Raw genomic sequence first — 25,591 nt, forward strand, 5'->3', positions numbered from 1 at the left:
AGAAAATATATATATATAAATATGAAATATGAAATGAAAAGAAATGAAATCTGTGTTCAGTTTATCATTGAGAGACTTTAAGTCAGTCGCTTCATTATCTAAAGCAGGGGTTATCAAACTTTGTTGAAATTTTTCCAAGGACCCCCCTCATTATCGTAATGTTGATAAGCCTATATTAATACTATGTAATAATGTACTATGTATTACTCTGCAATGATAGAATTAGACTACATTTATACTTTCCAAGTAATTCATTTTGTAAACTTAATAAATGTTGGCTCCGAGGTGTTTCTTGTTTTGAGCTTTTTTTATTGTTATGCACTATGAAGTGACAGACATGTCACGCTCATATCAGAATTGATCTAATGCCACAAAACTAAAGAGGCCAGGAGTAAAGGACAAAATAGCTGATTTTATTGGTGCAAGAGGTCCCAGTTTGTAGATATGTTTTTTCAATGATATAGCACACTTTTACAATTGTTTTTCAATTATTCCGCGGATCCCCAAGCTATGGTTCACAGACCCCTGGGGGTCCTGGGACCCCACTTTGAGAATCACTGATCTAAAGACTATATATATATATTATTAGTATTTGACCTAGTCATTAGCTGCTTCTCTCTCTTTAACATGTTCTCATAAACAAAGTCAACAGTGTTGTTTGAGCTGCTAGGCTCCTTTCAGCAGCTGAATATTTGTTATTTTGACTTTCTTTCTGAGGTCATCCAGGAGCTCCTTTAGGATGTTAAGGAGGCGGGACCTCAAGAGTTTGTCATTTTGTTCGTAAACACACAGAACGATGCCCTATCAATATCTCTGTGCTCGTATTGAATCTTTACCGTTTGTTCAGAGGTTTGGTCTGATTTGTTAGTCTATCAGTGACATAATGACAAGCTCGTTGTTCATGAATTATTACTTTAATATGTTTTGCTAACTTCATCCTTATAGGGCCATACTAAACAAAGACTATTAAGATCATAATTCACATTCAACAACTTCCTAACTTACTTTCATGAAGCAGCCGTTAGATGTATTGATGGCAAACTGTGCTCATGTAGAATAAGGTTCTAATAAGACATTAATAATAATGAACAAGCAGCCAGTATAATGCTTATTAATTAGCATGGCAACTAGATAATGGTGAATAATGTAACCTTCATTCAAGTGTTACCAAAGTGTTTTAAAGCATTTCCCTTCTCAACTTTGGAATATTTTAAAATCTGCATTGTTCACAATTGTATTTTATGGCTTTACTCATGATGTGCAGTAATCTGAAGCATAGGGATGTAAAGATTAGTTGTAAAATTGTGATAAATCGATTCAAAGGTGTCAAGATTCACATCAGTACTCTGAAAAATGAATCTCAATAATATGGTGAGGGTCAGCAGCTGCAGAGCAAGATTTAGAAATTGAGGATGCACCAACTTCTTTTTAAATTGGAGGTGTGGAAACATTTTGGCTTCAACAAGACGGAAAATGAAAGAAGTGAGAAGAAAACAGACGAGAGAAAAACTGTGTGTAAATATTACAAGACAGAGAACTACTCAAAAAACAAAACCAACATGATGCAGCATTTAATCTTCATTTAAAAACACCACAAAGAGAAGCTCCAATCACCTCTCCTTAATGCAAAAAATAAATAATAAATAAAAAGGCGAAACCACACTGACAAGTGAGTTCACAGCCCCTAAAGGAATCTGTTTCACTCATCATTTGTCCATAGTTTCATTTTGTAAAACAAATTGTCAGAGAATCGTACCGTGAACCCAGGATAGTGAATGGTTACATCCCTAAAGTATGATTCATGTGAAACCACAGGCAGCAGGTACGACCCCTGTGCACATGTAAGGTGGAGCACTAGAAAAACTAAACAGGAAACTATCGATTAAAAAAAGTTCTCAGAGGCACTCATTTGATATTCTTATCAACTCACCTATTGTTGTGCCATCGTCTCCCATAATGCACTTCATAGAAGTGATGATTTGCTCCACCACAGGAGGAGACATGGAGGCGGCGTAGACCGCACTGTGGGAGTGGGAGCGCAGGTACTCAATAAGCTCCTAAAGCCGGAGATACACAGGAGATGTTAAGTAGATACATGAACCACACAGCAGTCTCTACAAGCATGAAGGATTCAAGATTCAAGATTCAAGATTTGTCACATGCTCATACAGATGTGCAGGGAAATGTAAAGACTGTCCCACAAGGCCATGCAATAAACACTCAAATTACTAACACACACAAGATTTCTTTGAAGCTGCTTTCATAACAATGGCGTATCCTGAAACTGGGCTAATATGTTGGGAATGCAGCCCACATGAACTGAAGGCATTGACGAGATGACAGGTGATAATTTTTTAAGCTTAAATCTTTGTAGCCTTAAACAGTAATCCCTGATCTTGACATTAGCAACCCACTAAATCATTCTTTGTAAGATTGATGTTAAAGTCTTTATATGTGATTTTTCACACTTCAGTGTAATAGAAATCAAGTATATCCTCTGAAAATAACTCTGTGAGTCATGACTGTCTACAATGGGTGTAACACCCGAGTATCACTGTCTGTGATGTTTTCAGAGTCCTATCTTCAGTTTGTTTACATCGCCCGGACAGCCGGCTGACTCCTCCCCTCACTTATAAACTTTTTTTTGGTGGGGGACTAGAGAAAAGAAGAATAACATACTGTACTCACTGCTTAACTGTGTTTCTAGATCACGCTCATTTCAGGTAAATTTACATGCAGTGTGAAGATAGGAGCATAATAAAGATCGCTAGCATTAGCATGCTAACACAACAATGCAGCGCGAGTTGTTTTGGTTTCATGCTGGTGCTCAAGGGCGACATCTGCTGGATAAAAAAAATCACATATAAAGACTTTAAGTATTGTTTAGTAAAACCAGCAAGAAGACTAGGATACTAAAATGTGTGTAAGCTGTTTTCACCACACCAGTTGTGTCACTCATGAGTACCGTTTCATTCATCCAAAACTCCTTTCGAACAAAACAAAAAAAAGAGCCAGATTAAAAAAAAGTCTATTTCAGCATCCTCACCCTTTTCCCTGCGATGTATCCCCCTGCAGCGCCGAAGCTCTTGGTGAAAGTGCCCATCATGACGTCCACATCACAGGGGTCGAGACCAAAGTAATCCACGACCCCCCTCCCTCTCGGCCCCAGCGCCCCTATGCTGTGGGCCTCATCTAGGTAAAGGTAGGCCCGGTAGCGCTTCTTCAGGGCAATCACTTCTGGCAGGCGCACAATACTGCCCTCCATGCTGCAGTGTGGGAAAGAAGATCCAGCAGGGAATCATTTGTCTTGATGTTTTATGTCCTTATCCAAAGCTGTGGTATCAATGATGATAATAATAAAACAACATCAGAGGAAACAACAGAAAAGATAAACAAGGGGAAGGCTCTATTGCATCTCAAAGATGCAGTTTACTAAATTATGTGTCTTCTGCAGCAGCCTCAAACTTGCTCACAGTGTACATTTCTACTAAGAGCTAACCGAGCACTGAATCAGCTTTATCAACCAGGACCCACATCAATGAAATGGAAGTGAAAGTCAGTTTTTTTTAAATGTTTGTGTAAGACATCTACTGACATGTTTGCTTTATCCATACTAAAGCTAATACAGAGTACTAGCTTCAAAAATGAACTTTAAATTGAATGTTACTTTTTAACAGCGACATTGTGGCTTTGGCTTCAACTAAGAGCGTCAACCTGCATATTTGTGTGTGTGTGGTAAAACGACTTCTTGTGCAATGCAGTAATGAAGAGTTCATGTTGAAACAAGGAAGGAGATAATGGGGAACTCCTATTGTGACACCATTGTTGACAACATTCCCTTTTATAATCTCTAAATGTCTCTGCACTGATTGCAGAGTGATTTTTAAATGTTCTATTTTAAAGCTTCTTTTGCTCCTCGTCATGATGCTCTTGATGTTTTATGTGACGCACTTTGAATCGCCTTCTTGCTTCACGCTCTGTATAAATAAACCTGCACGCCTTGATAACATCATTGTTGTTGTGTTCTGCACCAAAAACCTAACCATCTAGTCAAGACACAAGGCCAGACAGGCAAGACATTAATTAAAGGACAATAAACAGAAAAATGTCTTCAGCTTGATTTGATACTTCTGTGTTGAATCTCCGTCGCAGCATATGCTGTAGGTTTGTGTAGCCTTGTACATATGGAAAACCCCTCAAACATGTGTCAAAACGATGCAGCTGCAAGCCCTCTGATTGGACTGCTGGGTAGCATTGTGTTTCCTACATTTACAACATTTCTCCTACAGCCGCCATTTTCAAAATTCTGCACAAGGAAGAATGCCACGAGCCAATATAATTAACTGCTGCTCAATATTTATCAGCTCCAGCTCAGTTACAGTCACCATGGTTACCTGTACACAAGCAGAGAATGTAGCAGAACCAATAAAGTGGCAACATATCAAGCATAGAAACCGGACTGCCAACTAGCAATCTCATTTCTATGCTACACAAACACACTAAAGTAAGTAGAACAGAAGTAGAAACCAGGCTTTACAGTTTCAAACAGGAAATATTTAACCCTTTATCTTAAAGAAAGTGGATAAGCTACCTGTAAATGCCCTCTACCACTATTAGGATCTTCTTCCATGGTCTGTGAGTCCTGGGCTGCCCGTGGACTATGGCTTCTCTCAGCAGTTTCTCCAGGCTCTGCATATCTGACAGGAAAATCAAGACATTTATAAACAGCTGGAGCGACCAGCGGTGACAGAAAACCACCTTCATTTTGTTGTGTGCCAGACACTCTCACAGTCACAGATTCAGTACGGCCTGAATACAAAGTGTTTATTAAAAACACAGTGGACAGAGTCAGGTTCAAGTCGTGTTCTAAGCACATTTACCATCGTCAAACTGTGAGCATATTTTGGTGAAAGAAAGAAAAATGTCAAGGCTTTTGCTTTTTTCCACCGCTCCCAAAACATAAATAAAAATACTAGCTTAGCTTGCATATTTGGTGGGCTTTGGGCAAAAGATAAAAACAAGTGTTTCTAAGTAGTAAGTTAGCTTTTAGCTAAGGGCTTGATGTGAAAAGGCTCATTGTAAGCATTTAGCTGCTAATTACACAAAACTTATTAATGGGCATAAAAGTAGAAAGTTTGGTCACATTTAACATGATGATAACTGTGTAATAAAAGATGACCCAGCAGGACAGTCAACATCTGGCCATGCCCACACAGGGCTAGTTAGCATAACGGCTATAAAACAATAACAGCTGATTACATACACAAACCATTACTCGAGAGAGAGAGAGAGAGAGAGAGAGAGAGAGAGAGAGAGAGAGAGAGAGAGAGAGAGAGAGAGAGAGAGAGAGAGAGAGATATTATATATTTATATATATATATATATATATATATATATATGTCAATGACTTCATGCTTTATGTGAGTATGTTTTTTTATCTGATTAACTGTAAAGACATGCTCATTTTACTTCTTTTTTCAATAAGACCAAAATGAGTAGCTTGCTAGCCATGTCCCTCTTTATTTGACATACACAACCACCAATATTTTATTCTGTGTTTTATGAATATTAAAATGCTTTTCAAGATACTTAAAAGAATTTGAATACAGTGCTCACTCCACTGTGATGGGTTCGTCTGTAATGTCTGTGATTTCCTTTCTGATTTAAATGATCAGATTAAAGTCCTGCACAGAAGTGATGTAGAGAAAGAAAAGCAATGAATGAAAATATTGCAACTTAACTGGGGGGGGACACCAAAAAATAGAAGTGGACACCAGGATGAGGGTGGAATAGAAAAGTAAATGGCCCTATCAATGCAGGTAGGAGAGGTGCTTCTTTTAGTCTTCAGACTTACTGTTGTGTTTAAAGACTCTGATGGTGGACCCGGAGAGTCTGGCTCCCAGGACTAGAGAGGCATGGTTCAGCTCATCGCTCAGAATGAGACAGCCCTGCAGCACACCAGACACACAGAGAAATGATACAACAGATTTATTTTGAAAAGACTGTGTCCCTCTGGTGCTCTTCAGTATGGGGATCCAACTTAGGAATTATTGGCGAGGTTTAAGACCCTCAGAAGGGTCTGCATAAACGTTATGCATGGTCAGTGTAAACCTAATGATATGTGCTGAGGTCATCACATCGAGACTGCTGATCAAGTTACTACTACAATGTTGATTCTTTAACCTTTATTAACCAAAATGTTTAAAAGGATAAATGAAGGAGACTACAACTAAGAGCATCCACTCCAGTAACAGTAAATGGTAAATGGACTTGAGTTTATATAGCGCTTTTCTAGTCTTCCAACTACTCAAAGCGCTTTTACACTGCATGTCACACCTACACATTCACACACTGATGGTAGTGATGATCGCTATGTAGTATCATCCATCAGAAGTAACTAATGCCATTCATACACCGCCACCGAAGCAGTGGGAGCAATTCGGGGTTAAGTGTCTTGCCCAAGGACACATCGAACATGTTGCTCAGCTGGGGATCGAAACCTCGACCTTCCAGTTGAGAGGCGACGACTCTACCAACTGAGCCACAGCCGCTTACAACAGTGTAGTACATTATCAGTATCTTGACCTTTAGCACAAGTTTTTTAATGTTCTGCAACTTTAAACTTATTCCTCATCATATTTGTCTTTGGGGGTGAGTCTGCAGTCTCATTTGTCATACTCTCCAGTCAAGCAAAGACCATACATTTCTAAATCTGCTGATTTGGAGTTAGAATGTTTCAGATAAACTGGAGGATATGTTTATTTTTTTAATGGTTTAAGAAAGTGCTCAAACCCAAACTGAATTCTAGCTGAACCCCTCTTGGATTAGTATAAAAAATGTATTAATTTGAAAAGAGGCTTTGTACATTAATAAACATTATGATGGATTTACCTGAGTTAGCCAAAAGGCTAATTTACATCAGCAGTCAATTAAATATAAGACATAAACATATGTTCAGAAATATAGAAAAACTAAGTTATATACACAATACAACACAAAATATTCAACATAGGACATGATGCAGTTAAAGTTAAAATAAATTAATAAATGAAGGTGGAAGAGATATGTTGATGTCACAGTACAGAGAACAAACATGTGATAAACTTTATGAGCTTTGAGAGCCTCGGACTGCTGCCATTAACTCTCGGTCAGACAGCATGATTAATGACATGCTGCTGAACCTGTTTAAATTTTCTATGGAGAAGATTCACCGGGAGTGAAACATGTAACTGTTAAAGGATTTAGTTTTTCTATGAAACACTACTCATGCATGTACAGGATAAGATCAGCTAAGTGATAAGATATATTGATTTGTCCATAGGGGTTACCAAGATGCACACACATTTTCTGGAAATCAACCAAGCATGTAAACGACTTATCTCAGCCTTGAATATAAAAAGCAGCTAAAATGACATACGCAAAGCAGTCCAATATATTGAAGAGATCACACATTATATGAAAACAAAAGAGCCTTTGCTGCAGAAGGAGTGCTTGAACATTTGATTATGTAGGTAAATGTGTTTGATTTGGTAGTAAAAACTTTGTAAATTTGGCAAACTATAAGTCAATAACACCACTTCAGATTTAAGGGGTATTGTCAGGGTGCTACTTCCATGTGAGTAAAGGATCTGAATACTTCATCTATCACTGGTTTTTTCATAAGCATAAAATAAATGTAACATTTTCCATGGATGGTGTCCTCTCACTAGCACAAACCCACTATATGATGAACTCTCTTCCTACAAAGCAGCACTGGGCAAACAGATTCTGTTCTGTTATTTTTCCACTCTGACATGCAGTTGAGCAATGAGCTGCTTATGAAAACGAGAAGTGTTTCCTCCTGATATATTTTTCTGTGTTTTCATTGCTACTGGTAGCCTGTGATAGTACCATGTTATGAAGGAGCTTGTTTAGACCAGTGGTTCTCAACTGGTGGTTCGGGACCCAAAAGAGGGTCACATAGCTGTTTCCAGGGGGTCACGGAACGTGGCCAAAAAGCTATGCAGTGCTTTTAAAACCTGTTCATTTTGTTCCATTTCTTTTTGTTTTGTCACATGTTTTGTACCGTCTTAATCTGATTGGTTGACAAATATCCAACATTTGGCTCGCAGTTTCCCGAAGGAAGTTGGTAGAGGGTCCTGAGGATAGACCAGTTGAGAAGCACTGGTTTAGATTAATTTTACATGCTGTGCAAACAAAAGTGTCTGGTAGAAAACTAAGTTCATCCATTGGAAATATACTGAAGTGCATAGTTCCAAAAACTTCACATTGAGCGTTAGTGAGTGACATTGTGACACAAGACAGAGAAAAGAGGACAGACAGTGCTGTTACAAGATAAAGTTAATTTGACAAGAAAACACAAAGAGCAGGCAAGAGAGTGGAGATAAGAATGCAGAGATGATAATAAAGCTCTGTCAAGAAGACATTTCTCTTTCTGTGGTCGTACCTTGCCTGCCAGTGCAGGTATGTTCATGGAGTTGGTTGCAAAGCCCATCCCAAACGCCATAGCTGACTCCACACCGAGGAACTCAGCCACCAGTTTCTCCATCTCCTCATGTCTGTCCAGATTACCTGAAAAACACGAGACAGCATAAGATATATATCCAATCTGCACCTCAATGATCTGTGCTGATATAGATCACACCTATGGTAAATAAACACAAGTTTGTATATTTCTTTTCTAGTCCTCTATCTGCTCAAAGTGCTTTTACAGGACACACACCTACACATTCACTCACTGATGGCAGAGGATACTATGTTAAGTGACCATCAGCATTAACTCATCTCATTCATACACATTAATATGCCGCTGATGATGCAGCAGGAGCAACTTGGGAGGACATATTGGACATGTGGCTGCAGGAGCTGGGGATCGAACCCTCAACTTTCCGGTTGAGAGACGACCGACTCCACCAACTGAGCCACAGCCACCTCTAAGGTTAATGGAATGATTGAATATTTGGATAAATGCACATATTGTCTTTCCTTCTCAGAGTATGTAAAGAGAATATCATTGCCCTTATGCTTATATATTACATCTTCCTATACAGCCGTCATAACATTTGACATTTTACAGTTTTGTTCCTTTAATCCATATCAAATCCAAGTGTAAAAATCACAGGTTCTGTTTGAGATGCTACATATTATAAAATAATACACAGTATGGTGTGTTAAATGTCAAGCCTTAAGGGGTACTAGTTAGAAAGAGCCAGGCTAGCTGCCCCTGCAATCAGTCTCCAAGCTAGACAGCTAGCTGTAGCTTTATATGTAGTTTAAAGACTAAATATCTAAGTCCAAGTAAGAAATACTCTTGGGCCTTTTTGCCTTTATTGATTGGAGAAAGGAAATGAGAAAAAGAGATCCTGGGGTATAGATGTATCAAAGGTGATGTATCTGAGGCCAGGATTCAACTGATCTAAACCAGTACCTTAAGAAACATCTTTTAAGCTGAATAATGCCAAGCAAATGAAACCTTTAAAAGCACCCAAATCACAAAAAGAAACACACCGAATCACTCTGCCCATCAGTGTGGCTTTTAGTACACAGTGTATGTATACAGGAATGACATCTCAGTGTTTCCCCTACCATTATATTAGGGGGCGGCCCACCCCCCCCCCCAACTGCTCCCCCCGCCCCCTTGAAAGGTCAAGCAAAAGAAAAAAAAAAAAAAATAATAATATATATATATTTAAGATTTTATATAAGATTTGTTTTTGGGCTTTGTGTCTTCATTGTAGAGATAGGATAGTGGATAGAGTCAGAAATCAGGGAAAGAAGTCATTTAAGGATACCTTTCTGATAGAAAAGGACAGCTGTCATTAAAAGTAACACATGAACACCAAGATTCCTTCAAGTGTTTGTGTTGTTGTGTCGGCATGTTGGCATGTCAGCGTGCTTGAGACTTGAGCTTGTATAGAGCTTTTCTAGTCTTCTGACTGTGAAGTGTATTTTACACCCCATGTCACAGCTACCCACTCACACTCTGATGGTAGAGGCTGCTATGTAAAATGACCATCAGACGTAGCTAATCCCATTCATACACATTCATAATTCAGGGTCAAACTGCTTGCCCAAAGACACATCGGACAAGCCAAAGCAGCCCCACTCACTCTAGTGTGCTGAATTTGTAGCTAAAGTGAGCTACTGTTTAGCATAGTTTACCATCAAAAAATGAGAACAGATAGAAACAGCAAGCCTGGCTCTGTCTGAAGGTTTAAAAAAAATCTGCCTCAAAGCAAGTATTTCCCAAGGTAAACTCTCTAAGTGCAATCACACTAGACAATCTGTACCATGCCCGAGCACACTTCACCCTAAAGTCCAGTTCTATGACTAGTGTGAGTGCTCCGAAGACAGAGCTGGGTTAGGGCCTGCTCTTTGTTTTTTCTTGTCAAATTAACTTCATCTTGTCACAGCACCATCTGTCCTCTTTTCTCTGTTTTGTCAAACTGTCACTAAGGACACACTGGAAATCGGTAACCGTGCTTTGGCCCCGTTTGTCCTGGAGCAGTGTGAGTGCAGACCAGCGGGGGAGGGGGTAGGGGGGGGCACGGTACAAGACAACCTGCTAGTGTGAGTGTGCCCTAAGAGCTTCAATAAAGTCAGACTTAGACTTTATAGTCCCAGATGGGTAATTCTTCTTCACAGCACTGTACAGGTTTGACAGCAATCAACAACACAGGCTAACAGTCTACATGACACAAACACACGGCTGGTTCAGCGAGGCCTGCTCTTAAAGGTGTTTATGGGTGCAGGGATCATGTCAGGGCTGCGTACCTTCCCCCAGAGGGCAGTGGAGTGAGATGCTGATTTAGTGGCTGTGTGATGTCGACTTCTATTTTGGTAGTAATGTGTGTAATGGCTTTACTGTTCAATCATGGGAGGTTGGGTGTGTTGACACTAAATATTTTGGCAGCAATGTTGGTAATACCTGTCAACAAATGTATGATGCAACCCTTTTTTATGTACCCATTAACATACATTTCATGTTCAAGAGAAATAAAGCAAAAGTACAAACACTACAGACAGAAAATATGTTTACTTCAACCATACTATCAAACACACTGGGATTAAATAAACCCATCGATCTGTTCAAGAAAAGAAAAAAAAGCAGGCGTGTCTGTTTATTTTACCTATCTCCTGCCGGGTACTTGCAACTCCAACGCCGTACTTCATGGTGACCTCGGCTGCAGAGTCAGCACACGGGCCTGTGTTCTCAGCAAAGCCAAGATAATTATATGAGCCCAAGTTCATCACATCATGCACTACCCGCCCTGTGTACCTGTGAGAGAGAGGAGGAGATGACCAGCATTCTTACAAGCTAATTGGTACAGTTAAGAGTTAAAACAAAACACTTTTAAAATGTGATTCCTCTGTTTGAAATATTTTCAGTATCAAGGATCTGCCAAATTCTGTGATGCATTCCTTCATTGGCACTCCATATAGTCTGATCTCACTCTCAGCTCACAGAGTGTAATGTCTGACCTTACACAACCCACTGCCTCTCTGCCAAACACCTCCACTGTAGAGAGGAGTCCAGATATCAAACGCTGTGTTGGAGTGATATTAACGTAACATTGGCAGACTGGGTATCACAGAAATTAACTACAAGTGAAAAAAGCCCCAAGCTAACTAAAAATGTGATCTGACAAACTGTATCAATCAAACAGATTGCCACAAATCTTGTTTTCTTTCTTAGCATGTTAACTTAACTGAAAGGGAGACCCTAATACTATCTTCAAAACTATACTCTGCATAGGAATGTTGCACATATATATTGATTTTTTATGTCTTAAGACGAAATAATCAAACTACCGTATTTTCCGCACTATAAGGCGCACCGGATTATAAGGCGCACCTTCAATGAATGGCGTATTTTAGAACTGTTTTCATATATAGGGCGCACCGGATTATAAGGCGCATAGAATAGAACGTGTTTACAACTGAACAAGGCTGGGAGATATTGTGAATATATAAATATAAATACGTATAAAACGTAACGTATAAAACTACAAAAACAAAAGTACATAAGACGATTTCCCCAAATAATAAATTATTTCTTTGACGTTTCTCTTAACTCTCAAAACGTAGTTTTATACGTAGTGCATTCACAATAACTCAACGTTGTTCAAACGTTAATGTGCATATTCACAATATCTCCCAGCCTTGTTCAGTTGTAAACACGTAAAAGAAACACAGTCTGATACCGCTAATTCAAACGTTAGTGCAGGGGTGCCCAAACAGTCGATCGCGATCGACAGGTAGATCGCTGACTGATTCTCAGTCGATCGCGAGATGTTTTGTCAATATAAAATACAATTGTAAAATAGAAAAGTGATTTCAATTTCATCTCATTGCACTGTTTCCCACACACGATACCTGTGTTGGGAGCCCAAGTATACTTCCGACCTGTGTGTATTTAATTTGTCATTTATTCGTGAAATTGCTGCGTGCATGAGAGAGCGAGTGGCGGAGATAGAGAGAGAGAGAGAGCGCGCGCAAGAGAGAGTGCAGGCATGCGCAATGACGTGCAGGTAAAACCGGGGGGGTAAATGTTTTACCAAAAAGTCATATATAGAAACTATGCTACGAGTATTAAGCGCATTTGATGAAGCTGCAGCTACTTTTCTCTGCTCCTCTCTGCTGTCATGACTGTGAGCATCGCGGGGGACGAGACACACACACACGCACACGCACACGCACTGGAGCGCCAGCCACCACGCGAACCTTTTTACTTTTTACTTTTAGTGCTACAGCACACAGTTGATCCGTGATCCGTACGGACCGAGGTGGGAACACACGTGACCCGGTCAAACAGTCGGTTGGACTTTACTCCGTTCACTCTCACCGTGTCTGCAGCTAATTTAACAAAAGCAAAATCATCTCACAGCAGCCTGCTGTAGTCTGTAGTCTGCATTATTTTTTACAGAACTCTCATTTATTATTTTCTGTTTGTTGTGTGAGTATTAAATGCGTTTGTAGGCTGTTGGTAAAGGCTATGGCTCACTATGTGGACTGGTAAATCTCGGCAGACTGGTAACTTTAAAAGTAGATCTTGGTTCAAAAAAGGTTGGGCACCCCTGCGTTAGTGCATAACTCAACATTGTTCAGTTACGTATAACACGTAAAGCTCACTTTTTCAGTTCATTCCCCGTCCACGAATCCCTCGAATTCTTCTTCTTCAGTGTCCGAATTGAACAGTTGGGCGAGTACGGCATCCAACATGCCCGGCTCCCTCTTGTCATTATCCGAGTCAGTGTCGCTGAGCGCCGTGTACAACCAGTATGGATCAACCAATTAACCAACTGATCCATATATAAGGCGCTCCGGATTATAAGGCGCACTGTCGTTTTTTGAGAAAATTAAAGGCTTTTAAGTGCGCCTTATAGTGCGGAAAATACGGTACATTTAGCACTTTAGCATTTAGAGTGTTGCAAAGAGGATTAAGTAGGATTAAAGTAGGATTAAGCTTCTCAAAGTGGAATCATTTGTATGCTGTGAATATTATTAATTTAATTTAAACAAATATGTTCAGGTGTTGGACTGTGGGCTGAGAGATGTGTGCCTGTATTAACAAACACTGTGAGACTTCTCTCAGAGATCCTAACTGATCTTAAAGTAGCTTAGGATGAATCAGGGAACATTTTGAGAGCGAGGGGAAGGACAGAAACGTAGTGAGGTGGCGTTGTTGAGCCCTTTGCTATGTATTACACATTATTTTAATGGCTGTAAATGGTAGATCCAAAAGAAAAAGATTTTAAAAAGAATCCTCTCTAAGTGACAAAACAGAAGGATGGCTAAAAGATTGGCCATTATCATAGAATCCAGTGAAACTTTGTGTAATTTTTGACATTATTATATGTAAATTCTTTAATGAATAAATTGTAAGCCTACAAGACGTTTGTAATCACATGACCACAGCATCTCCAAATGATGATTTATTTACTCATATTTACCCAGCATGCTGGACATTTTGTTCCTTAATCTAATGGATATTAATGAAGGAAACAGGCTCAGCTTTCACCAGTTTCTGTGATTGTTAAAAGTATAAAAAGTGACGTTTGTTGGTATTTAAACCTACAAAAAACCAAGCAACATCAAGAACCAGAGAACCCAACTGGTAAGAAGAACCAGGTTTACTTTTAGTTAAAAAAAAAACTCACTTAGAAGAACATCAAATTGTAACTTGTTAACTTTGGCCAGCTAGCTGGTGTAGAGCCCTGCTCTGGATTGTCCACAAGTAATATTATCTGGATTTTCTGCTAAGAAGAACGGCAACTTTTTTAAATCTTTCCACAGAAGGAGAGATTGTGTTTGTACAGTTAGTGCCAGCTGTGACTGGGGCATTAACCATAGAACTCACATCCCATTGCTATTGTCCAATGGGGGCATGTCTAATTCTGACCACAAGGTTAACTCATAGATTTCTGTTTTCACTGTATTGAACAAAAGATTCTCTCACTCAAACGTCCAGTTGTAGTCCAGGGTGGCTCTTTCCATCAGGTCCATCTTGGCCCCTGGGACACTGCACATCGGCTTGTTCCAGTTGTCTCTGATTCTCATGTAGAGGTTCCTGGTGTAAAAGTTCTCAAAGTCTTGGTAGAGGGGCACAAAGTCCTACATGTGGAAGAAAAAAGAAGGGATCATGAGGAGTTGGAGAGAGGGAATACTTGAGTAGCAGAACATGTAGGGACTCTTTCATAGTATTAATGCTAGTTCAAAGACCTACATGTCATTCATACTTTCTGAAAGCTTAGCGAGTCTTTGAGGAATAAAGTGTTAAACATTTTAAGACAGGACTCAGGGAGTTCATTTAGATGTTGTAGGAAATATGTGTATGATAGCATTGGGTTGATTTAATGACTTCCACATGTCTCTCCTATACTGGCTTCCTTTCTTTAACATAACCAAATACTTCAAAACAATGGACTTCACTATCACTATCAAATGTTACACAACAGGTTGAAAACAATCTAAACGGTCAAGGACATTTCCCCAACTGTGCACATAACTCCAACAGTAGCTTTGCTTTTTGGGGAGAAAACAAACAGCCTGAAAGGGGATGTTACAATGAACTGTAAAGGAATAAAGGCAATGCAAGAAAAATACTTGAACTGTGTTATTAGCTTTAGCATTCCTGCTGAACTGCTGCGGTAAACCGCTGACCTGATTTATGAAATATAGCATTTCTTTTCTGAGTGTAAATGAAACAAGGTTCACAGTGAAGTTTTGAATACTCAGTATTTCTTAAAAGACACTGATGACCTGAAACAGCTTCACATCGTCTCCTTGGCTCTTCTCACCTTTTGCTCCTCCTTCTCCCTGGCGATGTGGCATCGTTCGAGCTTCCAGTGGCGGAGGAAGTCGCGTAGGTAGCCAAAGACGGTCAGGATCCCGTAGCCCATGTAGGTGAGCACGGCCACCAGCATGGGCGTCTCCTCAAAAGACTCGACGAAGGGCCGTCTGTACAGGCTGTCATGATGTGATGGTGCCTGGACCTGGGTGACATGAAGAACAGAAAATCATCTGTATTGAAACTTTAGACAAAATCACTCAAACCAAAACACTGATATGAAATAAAATGTTGGAATAAGAGAGCTACTGCTGTAGATATTGTTTTTCTGTTCATTTAAGGCTTTATTGAAAAAAAATCAGTTTTACTCATTAATAGAATTGTGTTTCATTGACTTACAATCTCCTTTTTTTAAATTTGGGCAATCACAGCAATCTGTTAATATGGTGGAACACGTCAAGTTTGGATATCAGTTGCATTATATAATATACATTATAACTGATGATTAGGGCTGGGAATCTTTGGGTGTCTCACGATTCGATTTCGATTCTTAGGGTCAAGATTTAATTCAGAATCCATTTTCCATTCAAAGCTATTCTGGATCCATGGATCAAAGTCTATTTATGAATTAGTACAGACTTCAGGATCTACTCCAGTCATCTGTGAGACTGGCTGAATTCCATGCTGCTCCATTTGGCATTCTACTGAGTGAAAGAGCTAGCATTAGCATTTAGCAGGGAATGACTGATTAGCTAAAAAAAGGAAATTATAAATCTATTTAAAATCTCAGAAGATAAGAAAATCGATTTTTACATGAATCGATTTTCTTCCCCCCTACATCTACTGATATGGTCTGTTAGACAGAAACGTTGTATGATCAAATACATTTGTCAGCATTAAGAGAGTCAGTGTGCGGGAGCCTTTACTCATGGGATATCAAATGTGGAAATAAAAAAATCTTCTGGCTCGAGATAGGAGGAAAGAAACTTGTAAATAATTGCATCAGACAGAGATAGTGGAGCAGAAGTTGGAAATAAATCAAGTTATGTACAAATAACTAAAATTATACAAAATGCAGAACATGAGCTAAATCACTAATGTCACTTTCCATCACTGATCAGTGTTAAAACAATACAGCACTACCATGCCTCTGACCTACTGACTTCCTATATAAACACATTTCCTGTACACTGGATTAATTGGTTTGCTGGACTGTACCATTTGAGAAACTCTTGGCATGAATGTAGTCAGACTTCCTGTGACTTCCTCTCCTTTGTCCTAATGAAAACACACTTTCTTTTTGCCTTTTGTTATTGTTGGCTTTCTACAACTCCTTAACACCTACTTAAAAACATTATGTGATGCAGTAAGGAGAAAGTTAAGGAAGCTGACTATACAGGAGAGAAAACAGAGTGTGAGACAGGCCAGGGAGGATTTGACTGCCAAATAAGGGATTTGGTGGTTGTGTTGATGTAAATCTGCACACTTTGAAATCAGATAGCCAAAACTTAACATTTGTATTTTCTCCTCTACAGAAACTCAAGTTTCACTCCTCTTTTTTTTCTCCATTTTTAAAAAAGTGGATGTTCAGGCGCTCACAGAAGTTATTTCTCCCTCCCCATTATGCTCATCTCTGTGCTCATGACTATTAGGCCCTACATGTGACCGGTCATGCCTCTCTCTCAAATACCTTACAGAGCGGCAACGCTGACATCCGCATGAACTGTAATCAGCTGAGGTTCAGTCACCAGGCGCTCAGCGTTCCAGCCACCCGGACTCAGTTTATAGAAACATGAGCAGAAGAAGGAACTATTTCTGTGTCACCACAGTGTCTGGTGATGAGGACAGCCTGTCAGCAGCCTCCACTGTTTCCTTTAGGATATCACACTACTAACATACCATCGGTTAACCAAACTCCATCTAACTTCATTAAAAACATGCACATACTGTTTGACACTAAAGTTAGTGAGGTGTAAAAAAAAAATCCTTTATCTTGGAATCAGAGGAGAATTAAAATATGTTCCAACATTTTCTTTTTCATTTCAGTCAGCAGTGTGACATCAGACTCCAATTAACTGAAATATTCACAACATATTCAGAGGTCTAAATTCTTGTGTGTGTACAACAGCATCTATTCATCACACGGTCAGATGGGAGCAGTTAAGTTGGGACGGCTACAGATTCATCCAAGGGTGGAAATTTCATTAGCCTCTTGGGGAGAGAAAGCTGTTTGAAAAGCAGGCATGCAGTCTCAACGGAGCGCTTTACCTGAACAGGTGCACTGGTTCAATCTGCCCTCATCACTTACTCCTCTTTACAGTTTCAGTCTTTGTGAACTGTAGGACTAATCCCAATTTTGGATGGTGGGTAACTACCCTTTCAAGAAAGAAGATTGTAGACAATAAATTAACAAATGTGAGTCAACAAATAAATAGGTAGCCTACATAAATCCAGCATGTAGTTAAGTACCTTCAAATGGATTACAAGAAGAATAGCTTTCCCCATCCTTTATGTTGAAAAAATAACTGATGAGAGAAGGATGCAAAACCAGAAATGTGTTGCTGTCATCAAGGCAAAGAAATGTGAACTGTGCCAAGCTGTCAGACTGGATCTGTTAGTAGAGATTGATATCTGATGTTCAATCCCAATGCACAAATGGTACAGCTAGACTTCTATATGAACACACATCATGTACAGTGTATTGTAGCCTTGTCTCACCTGCTTTAACAACCTTCTTCAACTGAGGGGATGGTAGAGCACACTTAAACATTCAGAAAGTAGATTTTTTTTTAGAGATGCTACTTTGTGCCATACTGGTTATAAATGCCGAATTAAAGAGCTTCTGGTAATAATTCAGTCAGAATCTGTGGTAGAGTGTTTGTTCTTGGGAGAATAAGTTAAGAAAGAGTAAACACGCTTTACAACGTTTTGGTTTGGAATCCATTCTGAGTGATCGAGGCTATCAGACACCAAGCTGTCACACCAGTACCATGACAGAGTCAACAATACACCTGTCATTTACAATAAGGCAGGACTTTATCAACATTAGGACAACAAACGATGCTCCTAACACTTCCCCCTCTCCTCCCGTCCCACCCTGGCCCTCACCTTCTCCTCCTCGGGCTGGCAGTGGTGTCTGGGTGTCCTCTCATGGCAGCTCTGGAGGCTCTTCAACAACCCGTTCCTCTCCGGTTTCACTCCGTTCTTTACGCGCTGACATACATCCCCGTTGGCCGGTTTGGTTGCGGGGATTTCGGTCATTGCTGGCCAGAGATTGTGGAGCCCCGACGGTAACTGGCATGTAGGAACACGGTGCCTGCCTGCGGTGCAAGGCGGTGACAGTATCCACGCTGGGAACGGCTACAACAACCACGCTGCAAACTCCCTCTCTCACACACACACACACACACACACACACACACACACACACACACACACACACACACACACACACACACACACACACACACACACACACATGCACTCACAAAACAACACACACGCGTGTTACCCGCACTCGGTGGAACCTGAAAATCCAGACGTAAAATACCGGAAATCAACGCCCATCAACAATATCGAAGCTTGCAGGAGGAGGCGGGACCACGTGTTTCACATGTACATGAGGGCGTGGCTTACAGTATCCGACATGAACTGTAGGCTGCAGACACACACACTTGACTGGAGGTGGGGGCAAAGAGATTTAAAATGCATTACAATCAAGCTAACTTTAGCTTGAAGCGTTTCTTAAAAAATGATGACCTGTTGCCTGTGATAGATTATTTATGAATAAACAAACACAAAAAGAATAGCATACATTAACAAAAAAATAAATATTTTTTTAAAGACAAATATAGGCCTTAAGTAAATCAACTTCATTATTTTAATAAATGTCAGTCTTTAAAAATAATGAATAACTTAAAGCTATAATTGAATAAATCAGAGCAAACACAAACTCTATTCATACCGGTCATTAAAGTGCAGCTGCTTCCTCTTGTGGGTCGAGGTTGTAGAAGCAACATTCATTCAAAGTTAAAACAATAGAGAACAAAACAATATCTAGATAGAGAATGTGAGAGCCCATTTGGCAGCTATCTGAAGGCATTTCAGTGCCTGGAACTACAGACAGGTTTGATCAGTTCTGGACATTTCTCGATGCAAATAAACCGAGGTTCATTTATTGAAACTAAATATTTGTTTTACATCATTCATGTTATTATGTACCTTAGTATCAAACTCAGGATGTAATGTCAAAAAAAGTAAAACATTCACAAAACATATTCTTTGTTGAGACATTGTGCAGCCATGACAGTAATTGTCTTGTGTCAAATATTTTACATCTATTTTGAAACCTGTTCTTTTTGTGAAGTCCGCTTTAAATGACCAAAATTGTTGGTCCGCTTGTGCAATGCTTTAGATAAATAATAATACTGCTGAATGAACAAGTAATAATTGCATCAGTCTTACTGTCTAAAGCTTTGACTTGATTTTGTTGTTAGGACCCTGTAGAGAAACTGGACATCTTAAAAAACCTTTCACAATTCTTTGAACCAGTGTTTCCCACCATGCTTTATTTAGAAGCCTTGGCCATAAAATATCAAAATGGACAGATTCCACTGCAGCTTGGCATAACTTGGTGTAACCCTACTTAGTTATCCAACTCAGCAAATCCAAGGAAAATCAATGAGGTAAAGCCTAACCTGGAAATGGATGAATAGCAGATTGTGTTTTGTGAGGCGTTTCATCTCAACATGTTCGCCCTGCTGACTGTCAGTCCATCAGAAAGCATTTATCAGTTCAGTTGTGTTTTTAAACAGTAGACCAGGAGGCATGCTCCTCAAAGACACTCCACTCCAGCAGTGTTAATAGTTATGTTGTCTGATTATGAATTCACTGTTTTGTCTCCTTTACTCTCCTGCCAATAAGAAACTGTTCCTCTGAGCCACCTTGAGAACTTTCCATTAAATGTCTTGACTTGCTGCCTTTATTTTGCAGTTTCCTGTGAATGTGTGTATTTCCACATCCCAAAACTGTGTTTTTCACTTTGCATCGTTTAAAAATATGCCACACATTTTTGGCATAATCAGATTGTTAACAAACCAAAAAATTACAAAGTGACCGTTAACAAAGATGTGGGAAATAATTTAAAGATTACTGGCTCCTTCTCAGCATGTCATTTCTAACGCTCTCTTTTCCTAATTTCCATTTCTAACCTCTGTCCTGTCTCTCCAATAAAGGTTCAAAAAGCCACAAAATAAATCTTACAAAAAAAGTTTGTAATTTAACTACGAAAAAAGGTCAAAAGGTCAATGATTGCCTCGCTTCCCTCGATGTTGAGGACCCCATAACCCTGGACCACATGGTCCAGGGTTATGGGGTCCTCAAACATCAGAGAGGGACATTTCTTTTTGAATTGTTGTAATGTCTGCAGGCCCTGTCTGCTGCATGCTATTTGAGTCAACTGTACTAATCACTCTTAAGAAACCTTTTTCAGTAAGTGCCCGCTTCTCCTTTGGATAAATGACCTTCACAATACATGTGAAGTCATGTAAATCGGATGAATGATCACATTTAATTATCATGCTAGAGTACCACACACAAGTCTGGACTCTCATGGTTCTATAAATACTCTATGGTAGTGTATTTAAATGCTCACCACAAGTGTTCAGTGCCCTTTGTCACAGACTGGTCCTACGAGAACATCGTAGGCCATTGGGTCAAGCTGAAAAGAAACATGCATAATGAATGAATGAATAATTGAATGTATTGTTAAAATGTATGAAGATATTATGAACATAATCACCTTGTTTAATCCCCTGAATGATCCTTGCCACATTGCAGTCATATGAAAGGTGTCAATTAGATAAAACTTTCTCCCAGTTTCCTCTTGTACCTTCCCAATGGTGGCATGAATGAATGCATTTAAAACCTAGAGACAAATATGTGGTTATATTCTTGCCTTCAAAAATATATAAGGATCAAACTGTAAATATTTCATGCATGAATTTACCTCACTCTCTAGCTGCCTTCCCGGGGCTAGATGTTGCAGGTTCTGTGGCAAATAACTTGTATGGACCGTCTTTGCTCCACAGTACACCTTGCCTTTTACCGGACAAGATTTCAGCTATTACTGAGAATTAGAAGACAGTTATTTACAGAGGCCTCATTTGTCATTTAATGTAGCATCAATTTCTAAGAAAGCCTACTGAGTGCATATGTAGGATGTTACTGCTGAAATAAAATGGTATTGATATCTACTTACACTCCTCTGGGGTGACTGAAGTTGACTGTTCAAAGCCAGTTATGCCACATGACTGTAGAATGGAGGGCAGGGTGTCTGATTGTGGACTCGATTGTGTGCAAGTTGGGCATTGGGGAATGCTAGGACTTCTCAAGGGGCTGGATTCCAGTGCTAAAGGGGCAGATGAAATAGTGGCAAGCCATTTTTCTGGGATTCGTGGCTCTGGTTCCACATATTTTTTGAGATGGTCAATGTTGATTTTTGAGATGGTTTTTCCTTTTGTTGAATTTAGATCAGCACTTTTCCCATCAATGTGTATGATTGTGAAGGGACCAAAGATATCAGTTTCTAATTTCCCCCCCTTTCTTTGTTCTTGGCAGATATTTTTTTGTAATACTTTGTCCCCCACCACAAAGCTATCATCTTCGCCCTTTGATAATTTCCTTTTCCGCACCCTTGCTTGTGCTGCTGTAATATTGGCCTCCACTTGAGTGTACACATCTTGAAGGTTGGAAGTGTGGTTGCATACATCCTCATTTTCAATCAGATAGTTGACTTTTTCATCACTTATCTGTAACATAGTTTTAGATAAATAAACACAAGTACACATAATAGCAAATAAATAGATGAATCATGAATCATGCCATTAAGTTTTTCAACCAAGCCATTTGTTTGGGGGTGGTATGGTGCACAGAGGCTTCTGGCAATGCCAAGCTTTTCACACAACTCCTGTTAGTCTAGAATATGCATTGGATATTAAAAAGAAGAACACAGTTTTGATGTAATTTTTTGTTGTTGCAGTGTAATGAAACAGTTATTACATGTCTCACTATTCTACTGACAAATTATTTTCCCCGATCAGTCAGGATCCGTTTTGGTGCACACTGTCACTTCCTCAGCCCTCTTACTCATGAGAGGATAGACTTCCATCTATTTGGTGAACTAGTCCACCATGACGCAAATGTATACATATCTGCTGTTGGAGCGCTTCAATGGACCGACAAGGTCCATTCCCACGAGTTCAATGGGCTCTGACACCTTAAATGCAAACGAAAGCATTACATAAACTAATACTTCCATGTTAAGGAGCATGTTACATTTTTTCACACACACACACACACATACAGGAAAAGTGGCACCATCTGGTGTACAAATACAAAAATTACAAGTTGAAAGCCTGTACTCAAAAAATTAAATCTCAGTTTACAGGAATGCATGATTTTATGTTGGTGTAACAGGTGCTTTAAAATACTTTGTCAATTTTTTTTATAATTCACCAAAAGTCTGTCCTTTAAGTCATATTTACATTTTGTCATATCTTTTTCAAATATGAATATTTTTATATTTACTTTTTGTGTTTTATTTTGGAGTCTGCTGTGATGATGTCACATCCTGTAGATTCGCGGTTCTCTCAGACGGCCTGAGACCCCGCTGAGGAGAGGTGAGTGTTTAAATGTGCTCCAGTTTATAAAGTGTTAAAACATGGGAAAAACATGATAAATAGTGGTTCAACTATACTTCGTTAGGCTCACTGACGTTTTAAGTTATGTTAACTGTTGGTTTGGTCTGTATGTATTTGAAGAGTTTTATTTGTCGTACAGCACTTAGTTTGTATATGCTAATTAGGCTAACTTTAAGATAGAGCATCCGTGTGGTTTCTCTTGTGGTCCGCTGTATTTTCTTCTCCCCTTTAAAGGTGTGCATGTTGAAGCCCAGTCGTATGAAGTTGCTGTACTGAATGTATTTTATTTTACACAGGTATGTGAGCTCTCTCTTCGTTCTTGTTGCTTACAGATATATTTGATCACAAATTATTTTGTTATTTTAATATAACATGAAGTGTACAGTATAAGATTAGCTTAGCTGTTTAAGTACATTTTCGGTTTCGACAAAAACATACATTATTGTTGAGTAAGAAATAAGCTGAAATACAATTTGTACTTTTTATTAAGTTTTTGTTCTCGTTTTTAAAAGAATGTCACAGCACACCTGTATGCATTGTGTGAGACGGCCTGAGACCCCGCTGAGGAAAGGTGTGCATGTTGAAGCCCAGTCGTATGAAGTTGCTTTACTGAATGTATTTTATTTTACACAGATGATATGAAAATAAATCTGATCCAGTTGGCAAGGAAGTTTTTGGTCTTCGTTTCATCGTACACAACGCAGAGACATATTCATAGGACACTGAGTGTCAAGACAGACCGGCTACAGTGGTGCCGTGACCCGGATCCACGCCGCTTCAGATTTGTTCGTCTTCCTCGTGGTTCCTGGAGCTTTGGATCAACATCAGCTTGGTCACCAGAGGTTGCTGCTTTACACATGTTTATGTTCAGTGCACATACTGTTACAAAGAAAAGAAAATTAGTAATATAATATTGTTTTCGTTGCACAATTTCTGCTTTAAAGGGAATCTAATGACTCAGTAGATATATTTTTGTGCATATTTAAGTTTCATATTGTGCTTTGAAAATTACATTTTTGACAAAATGGATGATGACAAAGTTCCAGTTAACAGTTTTACTGGTTTTGGAATAGGTAGATTACCTGTTACACCAGTTAGGCTCTCCTGCTTTCTGTTCAACTCGCATACTTAACCGCACAGCAGCTAGTCTCCAGCAAGGTAACTCACTTTCAGACACTTCAGCTGCAACTGACTCAGAATTGAATGACTTGATAACGCACATTGCTCAGCAGGTAGGACAAACTATAAGGGATCAGTTAAAGGAGGAATGTAGAGAATAGAGTAGTGGCGGCGCACAAGCTCAGAGTAGTGAAGGCCAGTTACTCAGTGACTCCAGTTACCTCAACCTGACAGGTGCCAAGTTAGTCCTACAGTCAGATGTCAAAGAGCCGCCGATCTTCAGAGGAGATGGTCCAGGCAAATACACAGTGTGTGAGTGGGAAGAGTTGATGAAAACCTACTTCAAGAAACGAGCCACACCTCTCGAAGAACAGTATTCTGAGATAATGTCGAAGTTGATGGGTAAAGCTAAAGACATTGTTAGAATAACTCTGAGAAGCAGCCATTCACTAAAGCCCCAGGAGAATCCAGAAGCCATCTACAACATTCTCAAACAACATTTTGGCGAGGTGAGTTATTCATGTATTCCCGACTTCTACAACACGATTCCCATGGCCAAAGAAACTCCTTTTCAGTACTGAGTTCGCCTGAATAAGGCAGTTGATGCAGCAGAGGAGGGCTTGAAAAGGCTAGGACGACACATAGAGGACCCATGTCAAGAAGCTGCAATGATGTTTGTTAAACACTGCCCAGATCCCACACTCGCTGCAGTCTTTAAGTTCAAAGCACCAGATAAGTGGACGGCTAGTGATATTCAAGAACACATTGATCATTATCGACTTGAAACAAGAGAACAGGTGCTTTTAAAATCAAAATGCTCTAAACCTGTTACAGTTCATGTTCAGACCCCTGCACTTGATGAGCCAACAACATGTCAATCCAGAGAGTCCCCTGTACAGGTTGAGAATAACCCAGTAGTCAGACCTTCATGTGATGACAATTGCTTGAAAACACTGATAAGTCTTTTTGATCATGCATTATCTCAGAACAGTCAGGCCACAGACAGGCAGTTTCCTCCTTCCTAAACCCACCAGAGGACCTGTAGAGTCTGTCAGTCTACCGGACACTCCACCCCTGCACACTGCAGGCAGAAACGCCTGTGTCTGTCGTGCTTTGAGCCAAATCATATCAAGAGAAACTGCCCTCATCGCCTGCCTTCTCAAAGTCAGCATTCCCCCCAATCATTGAACTCGCAGCCTTTAAACTAACTGGTCCGCATTGGGAGAGGGAATGTGTGGGCACTAATGAAGAAACCCTCGGCTGTAACAATATTGAAGAACACTACATAAAAGCATGCGCCGCTGTGCCAACTGGTGCTAAAATCATAGCTCAGAATACACAGAGAGTCGGTCCATTTGATGAACTGTTCTACACGCCCGTCAGCATCAACAACAAATCTCAAATTCAGGGGATGCTTGACTCTGGTTCCATGGCCTGCACATTAAGTGAGAAGGCAGAACAGAAGATGTTGAGTGAAAATGTT

General features: G+C 39.7%; 1 protein-coding gene across 2 annotated transcripts in view; it reads right to left on the reverse strand.

The window, feature by feature from the left end:
• Positions 1-18,841, reverse strand: part of LOC109992149 (serine palmitoyltransferase 2) — a 30,695-nt gene extending 11,854 nt beyond the window's left edge. The window contains exons 1-9 of one of the 2 annotated variants that reach the window (XR_003809159.2): positions 18,398-18,841; positions 15,300-15,494; positions 14,459-14,613; positions 11,130-11,278; positions 8,447-8,571; positions 5,855-5,948; positions 4,592-4,697; positions 3,047-3,266; positions 1,931-2,057 (exon numbers count right to left, since the gene is read on the reverse strand). Coding sequence is in view for 1 of the 2 variants with exons in the window: in XM_020644647.2 (XP_020500303.1) it covers positions 1,931-2,057; positions 3,047-3,266; positions 4,592-4,697; positions 5,855-5,948; positions 8,447-8,571; positions 11,130-11,278; positions 14,459-14,613; positions 15,300-15,494; positions 18,398-18,550 (1,324 nt within the window). In the remaining variant the exon portion in view is untranslated. The remainder of the gene's footprint in view (positions 1-1,930; positions 2,058-3,046; positions 3,267-4,591; positions 4,698-5,854; positions 5,949-8,446; positions 8,572-11,129; positions 11,279-14,458; positions 14,614-15,299; positions 15,495-18,397) is intronic. The other variant, XM_020644647.2, reaches the window with a different exon arrangement.
• Positions 18,842-25,591: the final 6,750 nt, after the last annotated feature.

Source organism: Labrus bergylta, chromosome 18 (genome assembly GCF_963930695.1).
Source record: "Labrus bergylta chromosome 18, fLabBer1.1, whole genome shotgun sequence".
NCBI lineage: Eukaryota > Metazoa > Chordata > Actinopteri > Labriformes > Labridae > Labrus > Labrus bergylta.